This window comes from Cyanistes caeruleus, chromosome 2, assembly GCF_971803275.1.
Source record: "Cyanistes caeruleus chromosome 2, bCyaCae1.hap1.1, whole genome shotgun sequence".
NCBI classification, from domain to species: Eukaryota; Metazoa; Chordata; class Aves; order Passeriformes; family Paridae; genus Cyanistes; species Cyanistes caeruleus.
The window spans coordinates 67,034,755-67,059,897 of NC_141702.1; the positions used below are offsets into that span (position 1 = coordinate 67,034,755).

The 25,143-nt window shown below is 40.0% G+C and overlaps 2 protein-coding genes across 6 annotated transcripts in view; one reads left to right on the forward strand and one right to left on the reverse strand.

Moving 5' to 3' along the window:
• Positions 1–23,441, reverse strand: PPIL4 (peptidylprolyl isomerase like 4). 3 transcript variants are annotated; one of them, XM_086877663.1, is made up of 14 exons: positions 22,859–23,441; positions 21,089–22,444; positions 20,548–20,615; positions 20,398–20,462; positions 18,487–18,604; positions 16,486–16,628; positions 16,039–16,135; positions 14,565–14,681; positions 13,563–13,687; positions 11,268–11,334; positions 10,300–10,411; positions 8,702–8,798; positions 7,908–8,046; positions 1–1,967 (listed from the first exon to the last, which is right to left on the reverse strand). In XM_086877663.1, exons 2-14 carry the CDS (start codon positions 21,156–21,158, stop codon positions 1,746–1,748), a joined length of 1,440 nt encoding a protein of 479 aa, XP_086733789.1. In that variant the 5' UTR covers positions 21,159–22,444; positions 22,859–23,441; the 3' UTR covers positions 1–1,745. The 3 variants fall into 3 exon arrangements, with proteins under 3 accessions (XP_086733789.1, XP_086733788.1, XP_086733790.1); XM_086877662.1 differs by having other exon boundaries at positions 21,089–23,038; XM_086877664.1 differs by lacking the exons at positions 21,089–22,444; positions 22,859–23,441 and adding an exon at positions 20,736–20,996.
• LOC111926827 (uncharacterized) overlaps positions 23,278–25,143 on the forward strand; it is a 6,562-nt gene continuing 4,696 nt past the window's right edge. For all 3 annotated transcript variants that reach the window (XR_015283338.1, XM_086877661.1, XM_023923559.2), the window contains exon 1: positions 23,278–23,566. Coding sequence is in view for 2 of the 3 variants with exons in the window: in XM_086877661.1 (XP_086733787.1) it covers positions 23,278–23,566 (289 nt within the window). In the remaining variant the exon portion in view is untranslated. The remainder of the gene's footprint in view (positions 23,567–25,143) is intronic.

The following is a 25,143-nucleotide window of genomic DNA, read 5'->3' on the forward strand; positions in this document are numbered from 1 at the left end:
TACTGTTTTTTTAACTCTTTATTCTGAAGACTCTTTATCCATCAATGAAAATGGATTAGTTACTTCCATATACTACTATTTTAAACTTTCAGTTCTTAAGCATTTACCTGTTGCAAAGAAAAGCTGTTTATGCTGCAGAAAAGTGAGCACATTCACCTGAAATTGGCTGTTTCTAAACATCAGTAAGTTTTTTATGTCCCACAGCTAGCTGAGGGCTAGCTGAAGCCTAGGAATGGCTGCTGAAACTCTTTGTGATGTTAAGTCACAACTCCTCAATAAGAGGACCTCTTATGTTCAGCAAGAATCCAGCATTCTCCACAACTGGAAGCTTTTGTTCGTTTCTATGACTGCCATTTCCTAAAGAAAGCAAGAATGCAATTGCTTTCCTATCTCCACATCCTTGCCAAATCTGGCCAGCGCTTTCTTTTTGCAAGTTAAAAATGCTGTGTGGAAAAGGACAGCAGGACTGAGAACAGTATGACAGTGCAAACCCTGTTCCTTTAACAGAGCAGGCCAAGAGCAGGAAGAGCTCAAGACAACATACTGCCTCCACAGCACCACTCCAAAGGCACCATATCCCGACCTAGTACAGTTCTTTGGAGTCTTCTTATGCCCAGACTGAAGGCAGGAATTTTCTTGTCAGGAACAGTGAGCAGTCCTCAGCCCCAGATTCCCCAAGAGACTTCCAGGAACAGGCTTCCTGTTTAGCTCTCCTCTGGGACAGAGGGTTCTCGCGCAGACTCTGCAAGGATGGCCCCAACCCCTGTAGGGTCTCAGTTAGAAATGTTTTGCTAGGAGACAGTTATGGAAGCTCTGGATTTCTAGTTCTATGCTTTGAAGGACACAAAAGTTAGAGATTCATCAAAAGGCAGCTTCTTAGCCAAGTACACTTTCTGTATTTGGTCGTGCCCACTCCAAATCTTGGACTCAAGCTCAAGGCCACAAAGAACTAAAGGAATTGTAATGCATGACAACCTAATAGGTCTCAAACTCACCCAAATCCACAGAATAAAACAATTTAGAGTCTACAGCACGTTTTTAAGCTGTTGCAAGTAAAGGAACACAATAGAAAACTCTGAGGAGCTGGTTTCTAAGCCTTCAACTAATGAACAAAGAGCCTAAAGCATCAGGCATTCCCCTTCAAATAGGTCTCAGCTATGTCAAAGTGAAGAAGCTGATGTCTCTGCTGTTACATTTTCGATGCTATTTTCAACATTACAGGAAGGTGGGGGATTTTTGTTCTGTTTTCTAACTACCACAAGCACCAAAGATGTTGGACTCCAGCTTTGTTTTTAAGAAAGCAAAGACTGGGCAGATGCTGCTGGAAAGCACATGCCTGTATTGAATCCCCTCAGTATCCCTGCTCAGCTTAGGTCTGAAGATTATAGCCTTCCCACCTGGCCTGCTTAATCAGAATTTTCTTCCATAGCATAGCTTCAGCTGATTATGTTCCTTAAATATCAGCCTTCCCATTGAATCATCTTAATAAGAAGTTCTCATTCTTCACAGTCCTTTGAAATACTCTATCCTGGCACAACTACTGGCACTCCAGGGCAGAGCAATTTGCAGTAATTCATCTTGAATTTTAGAATCAGCAGATGATGTTTGAATGAGAGGTATCAAGCTATAAAATCTTACTGCATATTGCAGTCAGACACTACAGCAAGTATTACAGAAAAACCACTATCACAAAAGAAAAAAGTTAAATTTATTATTTTAATTCCCCTCTGTCCTTTCCATGTCCTTCATCTGTACTTGGACCTTTCTTTGTCTTTTGATTTCTTAGGACTTCTGCTCCTGTCTGCTTTTTTATCCCAGTCTCTTACTCGGATGTCTTCTCTGTATTTGTCTTTTTGTCTGCTGTAAGTGTAATCTCTCTCCTGAGAACGGCTGCGGCTCCGATGCCTGTCTTTCTTCTCACTCTTGGTCCTCTCCCTACAGCGTTCTTCATGCTTTCGGTCAGAATCCTGTCAAATTCAATTGGACAGAAATGCAGTTACAAACAAGAGGGGAAAACATACAGAGGCACAAAGAGAACTAGAGAAAAGTCGAGCATGGCTGGTTCCTTAGCTACAGCTGGCACTACCCTAAAGAGATTCACATCCACAATGATTTGAAAAAGGTAACACAAAAATACCATTGAAACCACCTGAAGAAGATAAGTTTACAAGTAAGGTGTATAAACAACTTACAGTGTTTATAGAAAAAAGCACGGCTCTCAGGCACGCTTCTTGTACTGCCTCAGGTGCTTTAGAAAAAATTGGTTATATCAGGGATTCCGTTCAGATGGATATTATCAAGTATCAAGCATCAAACAAGCATGTAAGCTAGATTTGGATTTTGGATTTTTTCACCTAAGCAATGCAAGTATTTCCCTAAGTTTTGGTTCAAGCTCTACAGGCATTCCAGTGCTATGCAGACGCATAACGTATTTTAAGACCTGCCTGTAATAATTCTTAATGTCCCAAATTCTAGGCTTCAGCAAAATGAATAATCTGACAGTTTAATATCACTGTAACAGAAATAATAGAAATAAAAGAATAGAATTAATAATAATAATAATTTATTATATATAACTCATATTGATCTGTGCTTAACAGTGTTGTTATTAAAAATACCATAAAATTGTATCTATTAGATTATATTATTATTTCTATATACTACTACTATATATACTATATATATATAATAATATATATTATAATAATAATATATATATATTATTTCTATATACTACTAATGTCTAATGATATATATTATTATATATATATCTACACATAATAATATCTAATAGAAAGATACAATTTTATGGGATTTTAATAACAACACTGTTAAGCACAGATCAATGTGAGTTAAGAAAAATGTCTGCATATTTCTTTCCTCGTTTCAGATATTATTTTTCTAAGGATGTATCATGACAGCAGCCTTCACAACCGTATGGTTAAAACCCATACTCCATGTACAAAGAAAAAAAACTTCAATTATATAAAAGAACAGTGAAAAAACTCTACTTTAAACAGAGATTTGATGCAGAAAGCCGGTGACTGGGGTAGTTCCCAGAGCAAACACCACCTTCAGAATGACATCAATAATGCTGAAATTACTAGGGTTACAATAAGCAACATAAACCCCCTGGATAAACAGACACATGAATAATCACAAGTTTGATCTATAACAAAAACATTCTGCTACTGCTGGGTACAGTCATCTCACTGGTGGCCAAATGCCTATTCCACATCTTAACTGGCAAACTTTATTTCAGTACAGATGTTAAAACCGGCATCCACCAAAAAGACTCAGTGGTGCTTCCAGCTACTTTTAAGAGCTTTGTCCATCCACTCTCAAAATGATGCACAGCCATATTACTCTTGCACCCAAAAGCCTCACTCTCCATTTGCTTGAAAAAGCCACCAGGTTTCAAGCCCCTCTGTGACAAGGCCTGACATGGACATGCTGGTGGAGGGGTATACAGGAACCAAAACAAAAAAATATTGTCCAGAAAACCAAATGGTGGGCTTGGTGCATGGCTGCCCTCTAACTGGTTTGTTGCTGGAGTTTCCTCTCAGCATGTGGGAGAAACAGGAGAAAAGCAGGACAGCACTCAGTTGAACAATCTACCAAGTAAACACTGGAGACAAGGCTACTGGCCAAGTAGGGCAGGGAACAGGTTAGTGACCATTTTGAACTACAGACAAATAGCCCATGCTGAGTGCCACAGAAAAGGGCAACTTGCTGAAAGGATCAGAAGTCATACAGCATTGGGTTAAACCACAGTGACCTTTACAAAAGCATGTAAGGTTCAGGTGTACAGAACAAGTCTGAAAATGCTACAATAAAGTCACCACAGTAGCTAATATGATCACAATGAAAAAAAAAATCTGTAACTTGAATTAATAGAATTAATTGCTCCTTTATTTCTTGAAGCTTAAATTACATTTCCCCTTAAATAACATTTTTCATTTTAAAGTCTTTGGCATAGAAAAAGGTCAATTTTTAAAACACACTAGATTACTAAAAATAATGGTATTTTGGAACCAAACTTTTATGCCCGAAAGTCAAAAACGCACTCTTTTGAAAGAAAAAGAAAAGTATTTGTACTTAAAAACAGTCTCCCTGAAATTCTCCCTCTCCAGTCTGAAATTTGTATTTCTCAATCCAGGATCACAGACTCTCATCAGTCAATGAGTAAGTGATGATCACTCCAATTCTTAACCCAGCACTGTGTTGGAACACACATGAGGAAGGAAATAAGGTAAGAGGGAAAGACGCTTCTCTGGAAGTTCATGGCTGATTTTGCCAAAAGTAGTAACTTGCTAAACAGCAGTGGCAGGTGAAATAGCTAGAAATATCACGGCCACAGAAGTAGACTGCATATCTTACATACATTAAATACACTAGTTAAAGGTTAAAAGGAGCAAACAAATAGAGAAAGCCTTTTCTGGGGGGAGATTTTCATAAAACTTGACCCTGAATATAAAGGGAAAAGTGTCCAATAAGCAGTAAAAGCAGGAAATTAAAACTAGAAAACTCAGTACCTCTGCCAAAACCATACACTACAGAAATCTGAAACTGGGAAGTCCCTATGTCTCACAAAAATCTACTGGATAGGCTATACTGCTTTGCAGGTCCAATTATCTTAAAAAATAAAATCCAAGAGAAAACAGGAAAGCGAACAAAGTCATAATACAGATCTAAGGTGGAAGCATGTCCTGTACTCAAAAAAACTCTACCAAATCCTATTATAAACACACCCTCCTGCCCCAGACCCACATCCTGTTACTTACAAAAGCAAGCCACAGCACCCCACCTCTTCTACCCACTGGAATGAAGTCAAAGAGCACAAGGCTTAAAAATATATTCTTGAAACATCAACACAAAGACCAAAGATTCAGGAAACAGGTCTCAGGCTGAGAAAAGGATGAGTCAAAATATATTAAAGAAAAAAAAGTAACACCAGCAAGAGAACAGAAAAACAGCTCAACATCATGGAAACAACGGAGAAAAGAAAACCCCTTCAAGTCATAGCTAGAGTTGATAGCACCAACTGCAGTTCCAGTTGCCAGAACTTCCCATTGTAAGCCCCATATCTCTCTTAATTAAAATCTTTGCCACACTACAGACTCACAGTGGAAGTTTCTGTATGAAGCATGGCTACTGTGATCTTTGGTGATGAGTTGTGGAAGGTCTGCTGCTGTTCTATTCTAAAGTTCTTACTTCAAATACATTCAGTGATTTACAAGACAGGGTTAAGGGAGAATGCTTTGTTTGCCTATACTAAAAATGCTACTGTTGGAACCCTGGACACAGAGAATTTTGTGCTTTCTGTGTTGACAGGCACAGACCTACAAGAGAACACTGTGTTTGACCTGAGGCCATGGAAAAGTCTTCCAAAACTCATAGACAGAACTGAAACTGTGAGTGTGTTTGAATAGAAGTGTGCTATATCACTTGGTGGAAAATTAAGACTTTAAGGTTTTAGAATACAGTAATACATATCCAAGAAGATAGAGGTTTTAGGGCATTGACTTGCCTTGCTCTTTCACCTTCATCTTCATGAATTTTAGTAATATTGTGTGATTGGACAGAAAAATCCTCAGTGAGCAACATGAGTGTTTGGTTAATGGCTTATAAGTTAAAATAAATTAGTTGGCATTTTATAATTGGGTAGTTGACACTTTCCAAAGCCTTGGAAAGAGATAGTTGGGGCTCCATTTTCTAGACTGTGTGTAGACCAACTCATTGTTTGTGAGAATGTAATATAGATGAAAAATAAACAACTGAGTCTGAACACAAAAACCATCTCTCTCACTCACTAATCCCAACCTTGAGGAAAAGAACCCAGAGAGATATTCAATATGCTACCATTCACTAAAAAATTTCCATGCTGTTATGCTTTGTGTTCAACTCAATATTCACATTGAATATATTCCATCTCAGGAACATGCCTGCTTCCCTTTAGTTTCACATACCCAATGTATGAATAGTAAAAAATAAAACAAAATTAAAATTTTGTATATGCTAAACAGGATTTGCCACCTAAGATGGCTGCAGATTTCACTAGAGAGGCCATGCTCAAAATACTGAGTCTGTGTGAGACTGACTATATACTACTCAGTATGTGCATACAGTACAGTACACACTAACAAGAATATTCAAATTCAGAGAGAAAAGTTCTTCCCAGAAATTAATTTTCACAGCTCCAAGAGGGAACTACGATGCTTGACATCAGAGAGTAGAAGTAAACCTCCACCTGTGATTTCAGGCATAAGAAAGCTAAAGTACTTACAGCAAAATGGGTAAAAGTGACTCAGAGAGAAGAAAGCTGAGGGAAAGAAGATACCAGAACAGAGCAGCAGCAGTGAGAACAAACCACATCAGAAGCAGGTGACAGAATCACAAAAAGATACACATTAACACAGAGGAGTTCACATAGACAAGCATTAGAATATGTTCTACTCCAGAACCTGAAAATAGCACCAGGAATCCCTCTGTCCTCATTCATGTTTTTGTGCTATGAAGTCTCACAATCCCTTTACAATGATTAGAATAGATATTAACAACCTATTGCCGCCAGCAGTTGTTGTGCCACCTGCAGGGATGAAGACTTCTAAATGATTTTAAAATGCTCTCTGCTAATGATGTATTACCACCTAGTTCCATGGGTGTAATTCCTGAACCATCAGGAACAAAGATTAAGTCAAAAAATACCTGTTTCAAGAAGGCTAAAGCCACAGTTTCAATCAGCCAAACAGACAGGAGAAAGTCTAAACCAACATTAGTCCACACTTCTTCTGTGCACATGCTACAGTCAAGACTTTACTTACCTGAACAAGCTCCTCCCCTCCACTCAAAGGGCCCTGACTGAATTAGCACAGTGACAAAAGGACTGTCCATGAATGAGCAATAAGGCTCACTGCTGACACTATTCTAATTGCTGATGTTCATGAGAAAAATTATTTTCAAGCATCACAGCAAGAAATTATATATAAGAACAGAATCATGTATGCTCTGCATACACAGAACTAACTTTCAGCAGTACTCAAAACTCAGCATGGGACAATAGCCTTATTTTCTGTGGCTGAAACTTTTTCACTTTCTGCAAAGTTGCTAGAAGACAGCTTTGTTTTTACTCATAAAGCTTGCACTGTTAAAATACTGAGGGTTTTTTTTTTTATTTTTCAGCTTAGCTCAATTCTTCCAAATGCTCCCTTCAGTGGTGGTTAACCCTCCACTTTCTTATTGCAGACTTCGTTTCCACAAAACACCGTATCTTAAGTATCCCAAATTCACAGAAATGTGGGAATGCTATCCTGACAGGCTGCAGTGGAACTAATGAATAACAGAATTACAATCTCCTGGTGCTGTCCTCCACAGCCCCAGCCTCACAGCAGCATAGGCTTGCACATTCTGGATGCAAGCAAACCCACACACAAATTTTACAAAAACACTTCCAAAACAGTTAAGGACAAATACAAAAAGGTGACATAAAGAGACTGTATTCCCAACTCCACATAGGAAAAACTCAATATATGATGGTCTGGTAAGAAAATGTGACATAGTCTACAATCATGAAATATGGTTAACTACTACTTTAATACTAGGAATATGGGAAAAACAGGTTCAAAGTGCTGAAGATCCCCAACTTCAAAAGAGGCTACACTGCCTCTTCAGGATGCTTTGGCAAAAATCCATCTAAACATGCCAAGCTTCAAAAGTCCATGAGGATTCTGAAATCCTCTTTCATAATCAAATATTAACATCAGCCTTCTGGAGGTTTATAACTGCTGTATTTTACACATAGGACTTTGCATGCTGTGTCCTTATTCAATATCAGACTTTTTTTCCTGGCTTCTTTTATGAGGAAAACAATGAACAGGTATAAAGTTAATTCATGAAGAGTCAAGTACCTTAGACTTTTTGGTCCTCTTGTCATCATCTTCATCTTCAGAGTGGTGGTGCTTTTTCTTCTTCTGTTTTTTAGCCAAGTGTGACTGACTTGTGTGAGACTCTTCTACATCCTCATCCAGCACAAGGTCATACTTGGCACTGATGGTGCTGGTTAAGGACAGATCTGTTTCTCAATATCATAAGGAGCAGAACACAACAGCCTGGGAAGCAAACCAATCCCTGCTTACCCAAAAAGAGTTTACTAAGACTTACATATTTTTTTACCAAGACTACACATATTAGTCAGAACACAGCTGTACACATTGAAAAAAAAAATAAAAATCAGCTGTGCTAAAATGACTGAAGTCTGTCAAACAGTACAGCCAGGCTGCATTCTTCCTTCTTTTCAACCTGTGGATATCTGAACAAGCTACAGTGTTTTCTCTCATGCTTACACACAAGCTAAGTATTATCTTAGAGAATGATTAAATTACTAGTATGGTCACATTTTGGATGCAGAAGGTCCCATCTGAAACTACTTACAAACTCTGTTATGCCATATGTCATTCCAGGGCTGTGGACTTAGAACATTATTTACCTGCATACAACATGGAAGTGAAACAGCATATTTTGATTTGACTAAATTCATCAAAGTGAAAACCACAAAATAATAAATTCCATCTCAAACTCAAATGGTTATATGAGGAAGCAGGGAAACATCCATTTGGCAGGCTTTAAAAATAAGAAGTTTTTTCCAGGCTGTTTTCATAAACTCTACTTAATTCAAAAAGTAACTCTGACCAGAAAAGGATACTCTTGCTTTGGTTTCACCTTTTCTTTCAGAGCAAATTTTGAAGGTTTGTCACGTTCCTTCTCATAGTCCTTGAAATCTTCCTTGGTATACTGCCCACCTGTCCAAAGAAAAATATATTCATTTCACTTTAACTGCAAACACAGCCAAGACCCACAACTATCATTAAGTTCTGATGATGCTTTAGGGGCTCTTTATAATCCTAGAGAGCTTCACAGGAGGATAAAGTTCCAGAAACAACACTGACATCTGCATAAGAGAGTAAAGAGAGTAGGACAAGTAGTGATGTTCTGTCCTCTTGCTCACAGACTCCATTAAACAACATCCAGCTTCCTCCTCATTCATGTCCAGTGGAGACAACACATAAAGAGGATCACAAAGCAGGATTCAGCAACTGGCTTAGTCCCATTTCTATGACAGGTCCTACATCACATTACTTAAAATTCTGTTACCATGAAAGCCCACAGACCGTTCTCATTATCAAATGACTTTTTGCTCTGGTCTGCACTGAGGGAAACCTCTGAGGGAGCTACAGCTCAAGAATTCAAATGGAAAACTATGAAAAAAATGTCCACGTCTAGATTTAAAGAGAGACACAATAGATTTCAGTTACCACTCACTCACTTTAGTACCAGCACAAGTTATCAACAAACTACGGCAACCTGCTGCCCTCTCTGGGCCACGCTTAGAACTGCAACACTCACTGGCTCGGCCAGAAACCGAGGACGGAAGGTCATTTTTTGGGTGCCATATAAGCACAAGACAGCAACATAGTTAGCTTTCCAATATTTTGAACAGTTTAGGCCTCAGATAAAGTTTCCCACGCAGGCAGCCAATACAGGATGCACTACAGCACCTGGTATAGACAGAATACAGAATCATCTCAGCTCTGTGCAGGACGAGTTCCTGTATCTTGGGTGTTCACAGCCACAACCCTACCTGGAGAAACTGCATGCCAACAACAGAGGGCTGACTGCATTTTTAGAAGAAGACACACCAGAATGGAACAAATGAAATGCACAGACACCTCTCCAAGTCTAGTGTTTTCCTCATGTCCCCAGTAATAAATCAAGCATTCACCTCTTCCACCATCCTTTTCCTCCCAAAACATCCTCAAACACCTGAAATTCTGTTTTTGTAACATACAACCTGCCGTGTAGTATGTTTGACTACAGGAGGTGAAGAGAAGAAATCTCTGTCCTGAATACTGACCTTTCCCTTGTATACAGCTGACTGTAATACGGTGAATAAAGAAACCAGAAAATAACAATGTATTGCCATATTATTTTGCTAATAAGTAATATAAAAAAAACAACACAGAGTTTGAAATGAAAAAAATGTTTCTGGTGGCAAAAATAGTGGTTAAAAAGGTAATCAGTGGCAGTGCAATGTTCATTGTACAGTAGGAAACCCTTCTACTTTTCCTTATGAAACGAAAGGAAGAGCTAACAACCGTGTTGCCGTGTGCTGCTGTATAAAAGCAGGAACATTTATATGCCTGAAGATCACATGATTTAAACCCCTAACTCTTTATATAATGCTTAGTTTAGAAGTCATGGCTTATTAAGTTATGAAGATCAAAGAGTTGCAAATATACCTACCTTTTCCCTTCCATTTGATCTTTGCGACAGACTGGCTAAAATCCACATGTATCCGTCTGTCATCTATCAGCACATTGTCCATTTTGAAGTAGGCTTTCTCACAGTCTTCCTCCTGATATTAACCAGGAAAATCTTGAGTAATTTTATAGATAGTCATATTTGTAGATAAATTATTTCACAGGAATATTCACTGAGGAGCTCAAACACAAATTCAACTACTTAGTGGCATACATTTCTTTCTGAAATTGCCTAAAGCACCACAGTTCTTAAACTGTATGATTTCAAAAGAAATAGTTATGCTTTGTCTGAATATCAGCATTTCAATTCCCAATTCTTCAGTTCATTTCACTATTTTAAAAATTTGCCAATCCAGCTACATGTTTGGCACATGTAACACATTCAGAAAGAAAAAAGGAAATGAGGACAACTGATAAAAGTTCCATTTTAACTACATAAGTAAGCTAAAGAAAAGTGAGAACACTTAACAGTATTCTCCTCACAGATGAGAGATACCAGCACACATAAAGCTATGCACCACCAAGAGAACTATCGTCACCAATCTCACAGTAAGAGTGGTGTGTTGATACAGCAAGCAGCATTTACAAGCCCAGAAAACTACTGTACACTTGGATCTATGTTATTCCATACATCCTCCTCTCTTTATGCTGCATGCTCCCAGCACTCCTTCCTTTAACTCTTGAATGTCTTCATGTGCTCTGGGGGAAAAAAGGGCCTGATCCCCTCCCACTGGTTTCAAGACAGTCTAAATACTGTCTGCTCAGAGAAAGACTTAAATACTTGCCTCATTTAGGACCTACAACTTCTGTAGCTAAGTTATAGCTTCTCTCAGTAAGAGAAAATATTAGCTACTCCACACTTGAAGAGGTCAGTGTTTTTCCTAAATGGAAGTATGCCAAGAGGCTTTTACAAAGCAGGATTTACATACAGTTTATACCTAAACCCCATACCTTTTCGAACTCAATGAAAGCATAACAAAGAGATTCACCAGTCTTCCAGTCTCGGATCACTTCACAACTGAAAAAATGATACAAAATTAAAATGTCAACACTGTTGGAGCAAAAAATGTAGGGTAGGAAAACAATGCAGAAAAGGGAGAGTAAGAGTTCAAAAAATAACCCAAGAAGCCCCAACCCACAAAACCAAAACACCTTGAGGGTATTAGAACACTTGATTCTGAGTTGCGCTACAACAACAAAAAAATGCATGAGACACTGCTTTGAGGAACTACACTAAACTCACACACAGTTACCATGAAGCACAGAACTAGAGATGAATTTCTAATCAGTGAAACAAAATACATTTTCTAACATTACTGCTAGTTTTTATGTTTTTGCATCTCACTAATGCAAGACAGGAAATTTCACATTCTGTTTCCTCTGTCATTTTAAGCAAAGTTTAAACAAACATCCTGTGACAAACTTTCTTTTCTTAGCAAACACCTCTCCAGCAGCCCATCTTTTTTCACACAGGTCACTGGACAAAAATAAGAAGCCTAAAAATATTGAGTAAGTAGTGCAAAATGGGAAGAATATAGTATTGTAGCAGTATTACACAATTCTTGTACTAGACGAAAGAATTCTGACTACAGGATGCTGGAGGAGGGTACACAGGTAACAAAGGCAGGATATGTGGCATTAAGGTGAGAATAATGTGAGACCTCCCCCACATGTAGAGAGGAAGTGACAAATCAGGATCCACAATCAAAAATATTATCGAGGCCAAAAGAAAAAAAAAGCTGGGGGGAAAAAGAAAAAAAGTAAACCATAAGGCTATTCAGACAAGCTATAGGAATTCTTTGCAGCAGAAGGCAGAATGATTTTGTGCAAGAATCCTCCTTCATGGATTATTCAGAGAACCTATTTCAAAGTGGAAGAACTAAAGAAGAGTGACAGCTCTGACAAAGGAACAAGAATTAGAAATTCTTAGGGCACAGAGAAATCATGCTAAAGCTGTAAGAGTGGCACACAATGCCAATTTCACCCACACACAGAGACAGTGTAGGATCTGGGAGCCTGCAGGCCTTTGTGCCAGTACTGCACAAACTGCTAGAAACTCCAAGCAGAACAGTGTTAGCATCCATCTGAATTCACAGGGCCTACTCCAGATCACCTGAATAAACTCAAGTGAAGTGCTCTAACAGAGTCAATACATTCACGTATGGTGATGATGATGATGATGAATTCCATGAAGTCTTTTGAAGTCCCTCTGCAAATTCTAATAAATTCCTGCACCAAAAGCTTTTGGGGAAAGTAAATACCAAGGGCATAAGGAACATCTTTGTATCAATAAACATGCAAAAGACCATGTAAGAGTAAAAGTTTGCTGATGATACTGAATTGTTAAAGGTAGCAAAAATAAAGACTGAAGAAATCACAGAAAGTCCTTACAAGACCAATAAGACAGCATATGACATTCATGACGTAGATAAATGCAGCAAGAAACCCATGGGTTGAACCTTAACTACATACTGTAAAAAAAACCCCAAAAACCCCCAGTTGAAAAGAACAGCTTCAGTGTTCACCAGAAAAAGGAGTAGAGAGTAATACAGAGAACACAATGTTCCACTATAAATCTGTAATTTCTTCAAAACGGTGTGCAATTCTCGTTCTCTCACCTTGAGATGAAAACAACAGAACAGGAAAAGGACAAGAAAAGCGAACCAAGGTAACTAAATCTCTACCACGAAGAAGCATGAGTATGTAGGTTAGTGCTCTTAGCAAGGAAAAAAAATAACTTTGGGGAGGAGTGTAAGAAGATAGAGGAGTGTAAGAAAGCAGATTTCATTGTCCATCCTGTCTTTTGATAGCAGTACTAAGAGGAATCAGCTGAATATACTAAAAGCCAAGGTCAAAATTGAGAAGGGAAGCAGGAATGAGGAACACCTTACAAGGAGTGTATCAGATGCCACAGAGGTTTGGTGCCTTATCCCAAATCACACATACTCCCACAGGAAAGAAAAACCCAGAGACTCTATCCAGCTCATTGAGCATCTGACATAAAAACTGCTGAAGGGAGTGAGAGGATGGGGGGCAGGGAGGAGTGTCATATGCTTTCTTCATTCCTACACTTCCTTAGGCTTTCCTTAAAACCACTCCTGGGGACAGGATACTCATCTAGCTAGATCTGCCTTTGTATCTCCGTTGTTGTGGTCTCTATCCAAACAGAGCATAAATCTCCTGAGACACCGACCGGGAGGAATCAAGTTCAGTTTCAACAAAGGTTTTATCTTTCATCATAATTACCTTTTAATGGGACCAAATCGTGAAAATATTATCTCCAGGTCTTCACCTGTGGTCACAGGATTCAATTTACAAACAAACAGCACATTTTCTGGTGGCTTGATGTCTGCATCTGGTAAGTCTCCCACCTGGGATACAGAAAGAAGACATTCATCACTTCTGCCTAAAGCTCTCTACAGGCAGCACAGCACACTGGGAACACATCTTCTATGTGATCTCACATTCCCATCACAAAATCAAAACTTCACAAATTATTTTTCCTACTTGGAGTCACAAAAAAAGTGCTCTCTATAGCACCTAAAATTTATTATTTATTTGTTCCACTGCTGGACTCCCTGAGAGTTTACAAATATGTTCTGCTTTGCTTTTTCCTTTCTTAGCATAACTAACAGACAGTTCTAAAAGGTGGAAGTGCAACCTTTTTGTCCCTATAAATCTGCAATGTTGTGGCCAGATCTGACTTGATCTTGGAATTAGTCTCTGCTGCAAATTATTCACCACAAATTTGAATTTGGTAGCTGTAGGGAAGTGAGATGGATTCACTCATCCTTCAATGGTGTGTATCCTTTTTTTGTTTAAAAAAGGACTTCAAAGCCCATTCACAATTTTTGTTCCCATGGAGTTCACTACTGTACGCTGGGAAGAGTTCGTCACAAATTAGCTCAGCTCTCTCCCACACATACTAAACCCTTTCCAGGACTGCAGGTATTCCAGCAGCATACTATGTACATTACATTTTAGAATTGCATGCATTTCTAGCAAGCTTTTAAAAAGCCTCCACTGGCCCATTCTGACAATGAAATAGCACTGGTTTTATCAGATAAATACAGCTTGAGTGTTCATGCTCAATCCTTTCATTGTACAACAATTTAACAGCAGATTCTGAATGGTGACATCATCACCAGATAGGTAATTTCAAGGTAAGTATAGCATGTCCTCCTAGACTTAATAACATGCACACACACTGGAATAAGATCTAAAAGGTAAATACAGAAAGGTGTTCACCATTTCCAGGAGAATGGCACGAGTTTTTGCTTCTTTTTCTGCCTGAACTTCTTCTATTTCCTCTGCAGAACGTCCTTTCGTGTCATCAATTTCTTCATCTGCTCCTATTCTGCCACTCTGAAAAATGAAGGAAAAGGCTATTTATTACCAAGTCATGGCCAAAAATTCTTTCTCACTTTCCAACTATTACTTGGATGACCTCTCCCCTCACCACTTAAGATACAAGAAAAATGCTTAAGCACTGTGTATCTGCAGAACTGGACTTTCATTCTGTTCTTCCCACTTAAACTAGAACAAAAGAAAAAGGGAAAACATATTTCAGGCACTGTGAACTATTTCTGAACTTCCATGACCAGTCTGAACCATATTCAGTGAGTTATTCTAAATTCTTTTATACATACCCACCTAATACTCAACATTCTCACAAGTGTCAACTCATTTCTAATACAGGTAACTCCTGCCACAACTGAAGGTAAGGAACACTGCAAATATCTGTTGTGTCTAGCAAGACATCGAATAGAACATAGCACAATAAAAATTTTGTTTTTATACATCTATACCTAGGCAGGAATTGAGGTTTAATTTTTTTATCCTCACTAGAATGCTGTGCTAAGAGAGGTATCCTCAGACAGGCTATGAGGGAAAAAAACTCAGTACAAGTCCTCACATCTCTTATGCTGCTGGCAGTGAGCTACTGAATACCCTATTAACATATCTGAAGGCACATCAGATTAACTACAGTGCACACATACTCTAAAACCCTAATTTCAATCCTGTAATTGTATATATTAAGCTTAAAAATAAACAATATTCTCTCTAGTTAACTGATTCATTACTTGAAACAACTGTTTCCACACAAGGAAATAATCTCACATACAACTTCTGTAACTGCATACTATGAGTAAATTATTAATAACTGCAATTATTTTTTAGAAAATTCCTTCTGTTTGAACAAACAGAATATAACTCTAAGAATGACCAAGATTATTTCCACTGAAACACAGCCTATTCACATTTAAAAGGAAAACAGCAGTAACCATTTTAATGTTAGTTATATTTTGTCTTCTACCAGAATATACAGAAAACCAATAATACCAGCAATACCAATGTTCTGCCTATCCACATTGTAAATAGAAACCTAAAATACAACTTTCAAACATAATTCCACCGGAGCCACAGAGGAGAGCACCCAAGTCATGCTTTTATCCCTCTCTCAAAAGGTTAAGCAGCTGTGTTTGATTAAACACAGCAGTAGCTCCAAATAACTGACAAGCATTTGACATAGCAGAACTCAAGCTGGCACAGTAGAAAAACACCTCCAGCATGAAAAAATGTGTAGTTCTTTTAGGATGTAGATTTGAGAGACAAAATCTTATAGACTGATTTCTTATTCTGGCCAATTCTGTGCCAGACACTAACTGAGAGCAACTTATTTAATTATTTCTTCCAACTTTTCCCTGTTGCAAACACTCACATCGAGCTGTTCCTTTGTAGGTTCTGGTGAGCGATCAGGAACACACAAGCCAGGTGGATCATCAAAGGGGTCATCTAAAATTACTGTATGATTTATCCTTAGAGAAAAAAAAATTAAGATCAGCATTGGCTGCATGCAAGAAAAAACTTGGTTTACCCAACTAACAGCAAACCAGCACCACTGATTCTCAGTTGTATCCCAAAGAGCCAAATAATCCTGCATGCTTGTAAATTCTAGCACTGATGCTTTTGTAAGGCAACACGCTGAATATTTTTGTATATACTTGTTTATTTAGTACTTGTTTATTTTACCACTAATACTGGGGGGGGGGAAGTATTTAAGAGAACACATACAGGTTACCTAACATCATGATATTCATCTAGTTGCCAAAAAGAAGTAAATTCATTCAATTATAAAGTATTCCTCAAAAAGTAAAAGCAGTCACACCTGATATCCTGATATGGGATAAAATCTTTATCTACAAAGGCTTCGTTAATTGTCTTCAAGACATCCATGCCTTCTGTCACTTCTCCAAATACTGTATGCACGCCATCGAGGTAATCCAGGTTTTCCCCTGTGGTAATGAGGAACTACAAAAGAAGATATAAAACCAGGAACAGTAAATAGAAAAATTCAGGCTGTGGGGTTTTTTTTAACCTTAACACACTCTCACTGATTTCAGTGGGGAAAAAAACCCCTCTTTCCATCTTTTGTAAAAGATTGTTCTGAGAACATGGTGAGCACACATACAGCTCACAGCCACTACCTGAGAAATCTCTCTCTGCAGGAGCCTGTGGACCCTTCTGAGAGCTGGTTTGAACTGTTAATCGGGCACAAAACCAGATGGGCAGAGGAGAAGCAGAGAGCTCTATGCTGAGGAGGTTTGGTGAGCAAGACCAGCAAAGGTTGTGTCTGGCATCACAGCTGATGAAAGGGAGAGGACAGAAAGAGTAAGGCTACCCCTTGTGAGCTGAGCTTAAATCACCTGTTCCCCAAGCAGCATTCAGCACGTACTTTTTAATAAATTTGGCAAAAACTCCCATAGTACTATCTTTACCTAATTCTATCCAGACATTTTTTCCTTTCATCCCACAAACCCTTGTCCCCTGAAAAACAGGATGCAGTAGCACTGAGAGACAAACTAGCACACACAGACTTAGATCAACTCAAACTGGCACTGGAAAGTATCTTATCACAAATCAGATCTTTCACCTTAAGGCAAAACTGAAATGATGAAAATTGACACCAGCTGAGAATTTGTAACAAATTATAGAGGGCACTTGCTAATGGAGGAGGGAGGAAGAGGAAAAGATGCACAAACAACAGGACACAACCACTGCACCCACACTTTGCAGTCTGACTGGTAACATCCCACTCATTCTCTCTACAGCACAGTTAAGACTGGTTAGTATTTGGTACAGGTTACACTAAGCCACACTATACTTGTAAGGCAACTCCAGATAGCTCCTTTCTGGAATTTTTCTTTCCCAAGGAAGAAGCTGCAATAACATTCCTGGGAACAGCATTCATTCCCATGTACCTGCATATACATTGGTAGGCAGCATCTTAAATACAAATACAAATGTCATCTCTTTTTCCTAAATCCTCCAACAATGCCATTTTATACATACAATGCAGGGAAGAAGAAAATTACCTGTATATAATACAAGCTCTAGCCCAAATAAAACCCTACTTTTTAATTGTTCTCTGATTATTAGAAATCCCCCTTTTTAAAAATTAAAATATACGGGTATTACAAATGAGGCATTTTAATTCATAGAAGTGACTGCACCTAAAATAATAATTTAGAAATAATAGCATTCTGTGAGCTTTGAATATAAAAAAACCTTACAAACTAAGTAAAAATAATTACCTACAGCAAAAACTTTGTGTGCATGAACAGCTAATGAAACAAGAGCACTTTCAAAAACTGTTTTACACCAGCACTTGGGTAAAACTGTAAACTCACATTAGTGCACACTTTCAAATAGCCATACAGGAGAAACTGTGATATGATTTCAGTTTCCAAACTAACACAAAGTCATAACCAGAAAATGTCAGCATTATTTCAAAACTCAAGTTTCCTTAATTTTCACCTCCATTTAACTACAAAATTTTCTCCATTTTGTACATTAGAAAAATCACATCAAAGTACCTACACAGAGAAATAAATAAAGGAAAAAAATACAGGACTGAGTACTAGCAAATAAAATTAATCTAGGACAGGATTTGAATCTGAGCATTTTAATTCCTCTATCTGTAACCAAATACCCATTGGCACCTGGAATGCTATGCAAAATATTTAGCTGTGGTGGGTTTTTCACGTGCCTTTTGACTGTTTTACAAGATGATGCTATTGACATGACAGTGTCATTGTTCTGCAGCTTTCATAAACTCATGGAACTTTAATTTTAGTTATTTAGACATGTACCAACACCATATGCTGACCTGCGATCCATGTTGATCACTGCCATTGTTCACCATTGACACTGTTCCCTTCTTCTTGTGTTTGATTCTTGGCACCTTTTCTGCCTCAAAAAATCTGGCTTGATCACCATACAGCTGACTAAAAAGACATATATAACAAGTATGTTACAAGAAGAAGGAATTTTTGAAAGTGAACTCATCAAACATTATAAAATGGCATCTCAAAAAGCTCTTACATTTCACATTTACATAGGGCCTCCAAATAAAGCTAGATTTTACACTGCACCCATGTATACTTTCAGAGTTTATATCACAAGGAATTACAAATTTTTCTCTGGATTTTTAACAGAGGCTTATTGGGGGGTGGGAAGGGTATACTTATATATTTTTAAATACACTATATAACAGTTTTCTGAGACATGAAAGAAGTACATATTTTAAGTAGGTTCTGCAAAAATAAGTTATTCCACACTGTAAAAATGCAGTTATTTACATCAAAAATTTATCTCAAAAAGAGAAACAGAAAACCAATACATGTATGTGCAAAATCATTTCATCATACAGACAGGACAACATACAGTAATTTGAAATATACAGGATATAGCAAATGGTTGCATTATTTTTAATTTTTTAAATTTTTTATGTCCAACCCTGCTATCACTTATTTTGCCTCACTCCATAAATTGACAAAATTATGATGGATAACTGTATTTGCCCAAATTTCAGGACAGTGTTGTGTTTGAACTCATTTTGCTAAGCAGGTGCTAGCCTCTATGAAGAGAGGATTCAAATTAAACTTCGCCTGCAAGAACAGAAACTCCAGTTTCATGGACTGCAGCAGCAGCAAACAGGTACAAAAGACAAACTGACCTTCTCCATGCTAGCGCCAGACAGGATCTGACACTCATAACACTGCACTTCCCCATTTGCTATACCAGTAAGTCTCAGAAGACTTGTAACACAGCAAAATAAACTTAATTTACTTGTGCACAGAGACAGCTCAAGTCTGGCAAGTTTACCTACCTAGACTTGCATCTACTTAGCACAGGTACATTGCTTCCAGGACCGCTGGAGTGGTGATTCATAGATCTATGGGTTCCAGGTTTTGTATTCAAGAGGCTCTGACAGACTGACTTACAAAAGCCAACACTAGTCTAGCAACACTCTCTCTGTTCCAGCTGACCCCTTTTACTGCTGTATATTGTGCTCCCCAGCATCTCCCCAGCAATTAGTTCTGGTCTGCAATTTTAATTCTGCTTCTAATAACTATTTCAAATGAATCATATAGAACATGTGCACTTTTAACTCCATGCTAGCAGTCTAAATGATTTCTTCAACTCTTGTCTCCGTGACCACTGAAAACTTCTTGAACAAATAAGAAAAGCAACCTCCTTAAAAGCACTCAGCACAACTAAAGCGTTTCACTTTATATACAGAGGAAATCATATGTAGCCTCTATGCTCCATTCATGCTCAGTTTAGTACATTTTCTTGTAATGATAAATGTATTTGCAATGCTAATTGATTTTGTCTTCTATGGAACGTTTAGTTATGATACTTTTCTTACTAAACATATACAGTTCATAATAATACAGTAATAAATAATATATGTTTATAATAATACAGTAATACAGTTAGTTGCCAGCTTTTCAACAGACAGAAATGTATGTACAAGTTGTTGCCTGTAACTTCACTTCTAAGGCCAGACACAAAACAATGTCCAGGAAAAAAACAGTGAGCATAGAAATTGAAAAGGTATCTAAGTATGAAAACCCAAGAAGCTTACGAATCAACACTTTTATTTCCTACCAGTAATTCTGCTCCAAGAAAGCTGAAGACAATCCAACTGGACCTCCTACTCCCTTACACAAACTCTCTTTTGATATATATATATATATATATATATACACAATTTTTACACATAAACACTTACCAAAATATGGATTCTCCTCCACGGCCAGTTCCCATGGGGTCACCAGTTTGTATAATAAAATCCCTCTGTCACAAAGGAGGATATATAAGATACTGCTTTCTTGTTTGTGATTTTAAACCAACCGGAAAACAAGGAATTGAGAATACTCACCTGTACATTATGGATTAGACAATAGTTGTAATATTTGACTTTGCAGAGCTTCAGAAAATTCAGACAAGCTGTAAGAAATCATAGCAACATTTACAAAAGAAACTCCAGCTACAGTAAGACTAGATGTAACAGAGACCTAGTTTAACGTGTAGAAAAGTGGTTTTGGAGCAGAATGTGTCGAGACTTACCAAGGTACACATAAAAAACGCTGAAATGCTCAAAGGAGACGTAACATTTCCTCCCTTCCTACAAATCATCTCTAGCGATTCAAAGAACCCTAAACACGGCTAGTTATACAGAAACACACTTCCCCCCGCTCCTTCCCCTCCGTTTCTTTTCAAACACTTGAGAAAGAAGCTCACGGCAGCCCTTCGATTTAGCAGATATTACATTTGCGGTCTGGCTGCGTCCCCCCGGCCTCCGTCCCGCTCCAGGCCGCCGCCTGCCCACGCAAGGGGAAAGCCGGTGCCGGGGGGCCCAGGGGCGAGCCCGGTGCCGGCGGGGGCCAGGGAGAGCCGGTGCCGGCGGGCTTGGCTCCTACCTCGGGGTCGTTCCTCCGTGTACAAGTCGATGACCAGGTCGCCCACCGTGGTCTCCAGCAGCACCGCCATGGCCGCACGCACCACAGCCGGCCCCCGCGCCAGGCCCGCGGCTGGCGCGCCCTCTGCCGGCGCGGAGGACCCCGCGGGCCGCCAGGGGCGGGACGGGCTGTTCCCGCCTTCCTGGGGGCGCGGGTGGTGGAAAATGTGGAATGCGCCGACGGTGAGGCAGGATGTTCTTTGATGTGTAAGATCCTTGTTTCAGACGGAACAATTAGGTTGGAAAAGACCTCCCTCTGAGATCGGGTCCAAGCACACCCCGTCGTTCCTTAAACACCTCCAGGGATGGTGAATCCTCCGTCTTCCTGGGCAGTCCTTAGCCCAGTCCGGCTCTTGTAAGCTACAGAATCATTCTGAACTGTTGTGCCCAAGCACAAGAAGCTGGGCTTACAAATATGAAAACCTGATAGACCCAAGGGTCTACCACTGAGAGACATAATTCCCCCGTCTTCATCACACAGCTGATGACCGTGAAGCATCTGGTTAGTGACTGTAAAATCGATGAGGAGCAGGCATCAGCAAAGGACTGCAATAAGTGGAATCATTTAAAAAGGAAGATATTTGAATGTAATCCATCTGTTCAATTATGGAAGGTGCATAGAAGCAATGATATTAAGTTAATTCTGGTTCACCAGAATTAACTTAACCAGACAGAGTTTCCCAAGCATCTGCTTTACTAAGTGCCTTTCTAGGTTGCTATAATAGAGTATATACTATGCCACAAATCTTGCTCAAGGCAAGCAGGCAGTCCACTCAAATCTCTTGTGCCACATGCTGGTAAGAGCCACACATTACAAGAACGGGGACACTGACAGCTTGTAGTTGAAATGAGCGCCCCAGGTGCTCTGGTGCCCAGGGTGGTGGAGGAACCCTGGCAGCAGGGGCATAGGAGGATGTGCTGACACTGCTGAGCTGTGCAGGGCACCCCACATCCACAGAGCTCGCATCTGACACAGCCGAGGCGTTCCTGTGTCTGCGCTGTGCTTTACAGCACGCTGGCAGGGCACAGCCGCTCGTAGGAAACACTACAAACACATATTTTTCTGAGGCATGTGCAGACTTTGGCTGGTGCTTTTCAGGCCCACAAGCACATCTGTGTGGTGTTCTTTGTTCTGGTGCTGTGTGTGGTCATAGATTACTCTCTCAGGCTGTACAAGGGTGCTTGCCTTTTCATATTCCTCAGGCTTCCCCTTGGAAGCAATGAAACAATCCAAACAGGATTTGTCACAAGATGAAGGAAGCCACCCCTTTTCAAAATCGGTGCAGTATGTATCATATTTGTATGTCAAGCTCAGCATCTGAAACAGATAAATAAACACAAGTGTATTATAGGGAGGTGTTTGATATGCTAGGACTCGGTCCAGAACCCACTAAAATTTGTTTTTCTTTCCCATGGCATTTAAAGAAAACTGTGCAGGGAAAAAAAAAAAAAAAAAAATCATCAATATGAAGTCTAACATCTGTTCATTGTCCATCACATGCTGTGTCACGTTCCCAAGTCAGTGTGAATAATCCAGATATAGATAGGGTTGATATATCTTCTGTCCCCTCTCCAAGCTGTGAGCAGGTAATGAACACCTCGTTTGCAGCCTCCTTGCCGGCTGAGCACAGTAGATGGGCTCCTGGAGGGCTGGGCTGAGCCTTGCCACAACAGGGAATAATGGGTATAATGGAATGGGCTGGGATGGGCAGGGCCGGCACAAGGTGCTCACCTTGGCCACAGGGCTTATTTCTGTCCCGGCTCCTGAACACTGCCTGGCAATGCCAGGGAAATAGCACTCAGGAAAGGCCAGGAGGGAGGTTTGGGCCTGCTAATGCCTTCTCTTCCAGAGCCACCGGGGTGCTGGCTGGAGGACGAGGACATCTGAAGGGGTAGCGAGGACCTGTGGCCAGGCTGTGCAATGGAGAGGGCTCAGGCAGAGCCTTCAGGACTCCCACAAGAAAGGTGGGGGCACGCTCGGTGAGCCACAGGGAGAGCTGCCATCCCTGGCCCCTGGAGTCCCTGCAAGGGCCAAAGGGACAGAAAGGTAGAGGGACGCAAGGGCTGGCTCCATGGTGCAGGTCACAGAACCATCTGTGTTGGAAGGGATGCAGAAGGATCGTCGAGTCTGACACTTGCAGGGAGTGCTCCATGCAGGGAAGAAGCGGCATGGTCCTGCCCTTCATGGGGATGGGCACCAGGGCACAGCCAGCCGGGCTGGGGGCAGCGTGGCCGTGTGGGCACAGCCCGGGGCTGCAGACAGTGCCTGCTGCAGCTGAGGGCAGCCGGCATCACCCAGAGCAGCTGTTGAACCTGCTGGTGTCCAGCAGCCTTTGGAAGGTTCTGGAAGGCTCCCTGCAGTTTTGGCAGTTGCCACAGCAGTTGCTGCTGCAGTTGAAGGCTGCGCTTCCAGCCTGCTGCCTGTGCTCTGGCTGTAATGGTAACTAAACCTCATCCCCTTGTTCCCTTACCCCAGCCCTCACTGGCTGTACTGCCGAGACCCTGGCTTGACCCCAAACCAGGAGCCTGAGGAGGTGTTCTGGCCATAGACAGCCCCATGAGCAGCTCTGTGGGGTCGAAGCTGATGGGAAAACTGAGGGTGTTCCACAGCAGGGCCTGGTGCCAGCAGGAAACCCAGGGAGAGCCTTGCTGGCTCAGGAGGGCCCTGTGCCTCCCTCTCTTGCAGCCTGGGGGACATCCAGGAAATCGCCACCGTGTGCATGGCTTCTGCTCAGATTATTGTTGGGCCTGCACTTTTGGCCACCAACAAAGGCAGGGGCTGGGCTAGAAGGACTCATTGCATGTGCACAGCACATTTTTTATCAAAAATAAGGTAACTTGAAATACAAATTTTACTCATTTTTGTGAGTTCTCTTAAGACTCTTTGCTGTCTTCATCTCAGGAGAAGATAGGGCAATGGTGAGCCACAGTCATAAAAATGAGAGTGTGAGACCACTTCAGATGGAAAATATTTATATCCATGAAATCTAAGTAATAGGGAAATCTGTGCTGCTCTACTGCTAAGTGTGAAATTCTGCTTGGCAGTCTGCAAGTTTTAAGGTAGAAGAAGAAAGATTTATTTTAGATTTTTCTTTTCTTGTTTGTGAAAATAAGGACACTTTAAGTCATGTAAATATAGTAAATTTTTTTCAGTTTTATTTGGAACTGTTATAAATGAAATTCAGCCAAATTTATCAAGAACAATTTTACTGAAAAATTTGCAGAATTGGATTTTGGAAACCACCACAATCACTGTCAAAGACGAGCCCGGGATCGGTGCTGGGTGAACTCTGAATCAGCCTCTGTAGCACTGATTCCACCAAGTTCACAAACTGTCTTTTGGAGAGCTGAGTTTTATAGAGTTTCTTCAGCTTGAGGCTATGCAGTTTCAGTTTTTTTCTTTTTCTTGTGTTGTTACATATTAATATTTCTGCTGCTGGACTGCTGATGAGTTTTCTGAGAAGGAGATGAAGTTTGAGTGTTTTTTTCAGGAAGCAGGCTTTGAGATGTAGAATCGTGGTGAGTTTTTTCCTCAGAAGGAAAGGGAGTCTGAGTAATTTTTTCAGGAAACCAACATTCAGATGCATGGTCCTGGAGAATCAGATGAGGTTGGTATCAGGAGTTAATCACCGGGTCGTTAAGAGTGCTTATCTTGCTTGGGTGGACCCACCTCTTCTCCTATCTTAATTGCTGGGTGTTCTCTTGCAAATTCCTGGTTTTCCAGCAGCTGCTGTTGCAATCTCAAGTTGCTTTTGTTTTTTGGTTTTTTTTTTACATAAAACATGCTTTTCTACTTGATTTTATATGTGTACAATAAAACACGAACTATGCCAACATATATTACAGGAACCTTGAGACCCATGACACAAGGGTCAATCTCTTAAACTCAAGGACTGGCAAAATGACACAACCAAGGTCACTGCTGTACATTGAAATGTGCCCTGTAAGGTACCGTACATTAATCATCAAAGTTGGAGACTATACTAGATGACCCCCATCACTAGATCACTAGATCAC

Bases quoted from the DNA above. Each gene is read 5' to 3' on its own strand.
- PPIL4 (XM_086877663.1), bottom strand. From the start codon at position 21,158: ATGGCGGTGCTGCTGGAGACCACGGTGGGCGACCTGGTCATCGACTTG. The intron at 8,799-10,299 runs GTAGGTATATTT...TTCTTTGGACAG, and splicing joins GATCAAATGGAAGGGAAAAG to GTGGGCAGTATACCAAGGAA. The intron at 1,968-7,907 runs GTACTTGACTCT...TGAATTTGACAG, and splicing joins AGAGGACCAAAAAGTCTAAG to GATTCTGACCGAAAGCATGA.